Genomic DNA, 2,894 nt, shown 5'->3' on the forward strand with positions numbered 1-2,894 from the left:
TCATTCCTCGATGTTGACCATAAACAAATTTGAATGAAACCAATATTGAATCATCAATAAATTAGTACTGAAATCTAAATTCTACATAACAATATCTTTAACTTTTCGTGTCCATTCGTTCAATGGCAACAATCAAAATAAAAAATCTAAACATGCCAATGATTTGTTTTTAATCTCATACGTCTCACAAGATGTTATATGTAAACTTATACATCAAAGTCAGCAATACTATGTTACGAAAACAATTTACACACATTATTAATTAACTTTAAAAATAACTTCAGATCATGTAACCACTTTAATTAATCTAGTTTTTGAAATTTAGAATACGATTCTGGTGGATATCTAACAAACTAGAAAATGAGAGGAAATAGTAATATGTGTAAACGGGCACAATCCCATAATATGACGCGTGTTAGTTATCCAGCTGGATCCCAAACACAACCTCCTACTAATCTCACAGCCTGTTACCTCACAGTCTCAACCTTTATATATATTTATTCAGAATCCTCCCATCACTACATTTTCCTTCAGGGATAACCAAACAAAATAACAAAACAAACCCTACAAAAAATATGGATCGGATCAAAGGGCCATGGAGCCCCGAAGAAGATGAGATGCTCCAACAACTCGTTGAGCAACACGGTCCAAGGAACTGGTCGCTTGTTAGCAAAACGATCCCCGGTCGATCCGGGAAATCGTGCCGGTTGCGTTGGTGTAACCAGCTGTCTCCACAAGTAGAGCACCGGGCGTTTACGCCCGAAGAGGATGAGACCATCCTTCGGGCGCACGCCCGGTTTGGAAATAAATGGGCAACCATTGCCCGTATGTTATCTGGTCGAACCGATAACGCGATTAAAAACCATTGGAATTCCACACTAAAAAGAAAGTCTTGTTCAATGACTAATGAAGAGTTTCAAGAGTTTTCTATCCAGCAGCCTTCTTTGAAAAGATCCGTTAGTGCCGGGTCGGGTATACCCGTATCCGGATTCCCGGGTCAAGGTTTTTATTTAAATCCCGGAAGTCCATCTGGATCTGACGTCAGCGATTCAAGCGTGCCAGCTAATTCCTCTTCCCACGTGTACCGCCCTGTGGCGAGACCACCACCCGCGGTGGTCGATGATCCTCCGACGTCGCTCAGCCTATCACTTCCGGGCGTTGAGTCCAGTGACACGTCATCGGTGACACATCCGAAACCGGCTGCGGCGATTTCGTCGGCGATGCAGCAGCTTCACGTGTCACGTCCGCCGCCGTCACCGGTGACGGTGGAGACGGCTGAGATGGTTGGATCGACGTTTAATGCTGAGTTTTTGTCGGTGATGCAAGAGATGATTAGGATGGAGGTTAGGAATTACATTTCCGGCGGTGAAAGGAATCCCCCGTCGTACAGCGGCGGCGGCCGGTTTACGGCGGCGTCGAGTAGAGTTGGAGTTAATAAGATTGATTAGTTTATTATTATTTTTTTTGGTTAATGGTAATTTAAATGAAATAATCTTGTACAGTGAGGAATTAGATTGAATTCCATTCCAAAAACCATGAGTTGAGGGAAGTAAAAAAGTTTTTAAAAAAATGAAAAAAAGGTTAAAAATTTAATGTGTATTTTTAAATTTAACAGTTAATTTATCTGTTTCTGATGCTTTAAGTTTTAGGTAAGTTATAATTTAATTCAAAAAGGACCATTTTGAAGGAAAACTTGGACCTGAAGATGGATAATAAAAAGGGAAAAATGGGAAATAATACTAATAGTGAGTGAAGTACAGCTCAGCTCATGAATAATAAAGTAACACGCTTTTGACCAAATATATAAGGTTTTGATACAAATAATAAAAGGTCAAAGATATGTGTCCGGTCCTTTTCGGTCTAAAGAGGTTCCTATAGATATTTGCATACTTGCACTGTTCATTGGCATGCACATATGATAATTAGGTTTATTGGCGTAACCCTATGGAACACAATTTTTGACGCATATTTTGTGTTCTAAGTTGAATAATGATTATACATTTATAGATGATGATCCATTGATTCAACGGTATGTCATCCATTTTTTTTTCTTTTATATTGGCGATCTGATCTCTGTGTGTAAAATTGTCTAAGCCTAATGAAGTTTTATCTTGAAATGGCTATTCCGTGAGAATGTATCTAATCCGACAATCGATTATTCATGTTAATTACTAGATTTTCAGCATATTATGATAAGAGCGTTGCTTTAATCAAAAACTATGTCATTTAAAAAAGGTTACCTAGATGTACATTGGATTTTCTGATGGTGAGTCATGAGTGAAGTACTGAAGTGTCTTGCAGAAGACGTGGTAATGATGATAAGGTTCATAGGTGGATGCCTTTCAAGTTGTAACATCTATGATACAAAATATGCAACGCCAAAAATACAACAGAAATTTTTATATCTTTAATCACCTCTTCTAAACACCACTTTCCTTGAATCAAACTACGTCGTTTAAATACCTCTCTTGGATCCTATCTTCTATTATGTTGATTAGCTTTATGCAAACTTTTTTTTTTTTTAACAGCAAAGTAATTAATTAAAAAGGCACCTAGAAAAATACTAAATGTCAAATATAGAGTACAATTACATCATATCTAAGATAAACGACACAATAGAACAATATCCTATACACATCTTGAGACTTGAACGTTTGTAGCTAAGCATCAAACTCAACTATTTTCTCGTTATTTGTTTCAAGAGGTATATATGTAATTTGTATTTGTATAGGGATTATTACCTGTGAATGTAACTAACTATGACAGAATATCAATGTTATGTAAAGTTTTTGTAAAATGTCTATGTTATGTAATCAACTTTCAAATCTCGATTATTGGATGTACATGACTAATAAAAAAATTACACGTGGTAGCTTATATGGTTGCCATATATA

At 36.8% G+C, this 2,894-nt stretch overlaps 1 protein-coding gene across 1 annotated transcript; it reads left to right on the forward strand.

Annotated features, from left to right (window-relative positions):
• Positions 1–512: 512 nt before the first annotated feature.
• LOC122587246 (transcription factor MYB44-like) lies at positions 513–1,593 on the forward strand. Its single transcript, XM_043759359.1, has one exon. The coding sequence runs from the start codon at positions 576–578 to the stop codon at positions 1,446–1,448; it is 873 nt and encodes a 290-aa protein (XP_043615294.1). The 5' UTR covers positions 513–575; the 3' UTR covers positions 1,449–1,593.
• Positions 1,594–2,894: the final 1,301 nt, after the last annotated feature.

Source organism: Erigeron canadensis, chromosome 2 (assembly GCF_010389155.1).
Source record: "Erigeron canadensis isolate Cc75 chromosome 2, C_canadensis_v1, whole genome shotgun sequence".
NCBI classification, from domain to species: Eukaryota; Viridiplantae; Streptophyta; class Magnoliopsida; order Asterales; family Asteraceae; genus Erigeron; species Erigeron canadensis.

What these genes read in the sequence shown, in the direction of transcription:
- LOC122587246 (XM_043759359.1), top strand. Translation starts at nt 576, where the DNA reads ATGGATCGGATCAAAGGGCCATGGAGCCCCGAAGAAGATGAGATGCTC.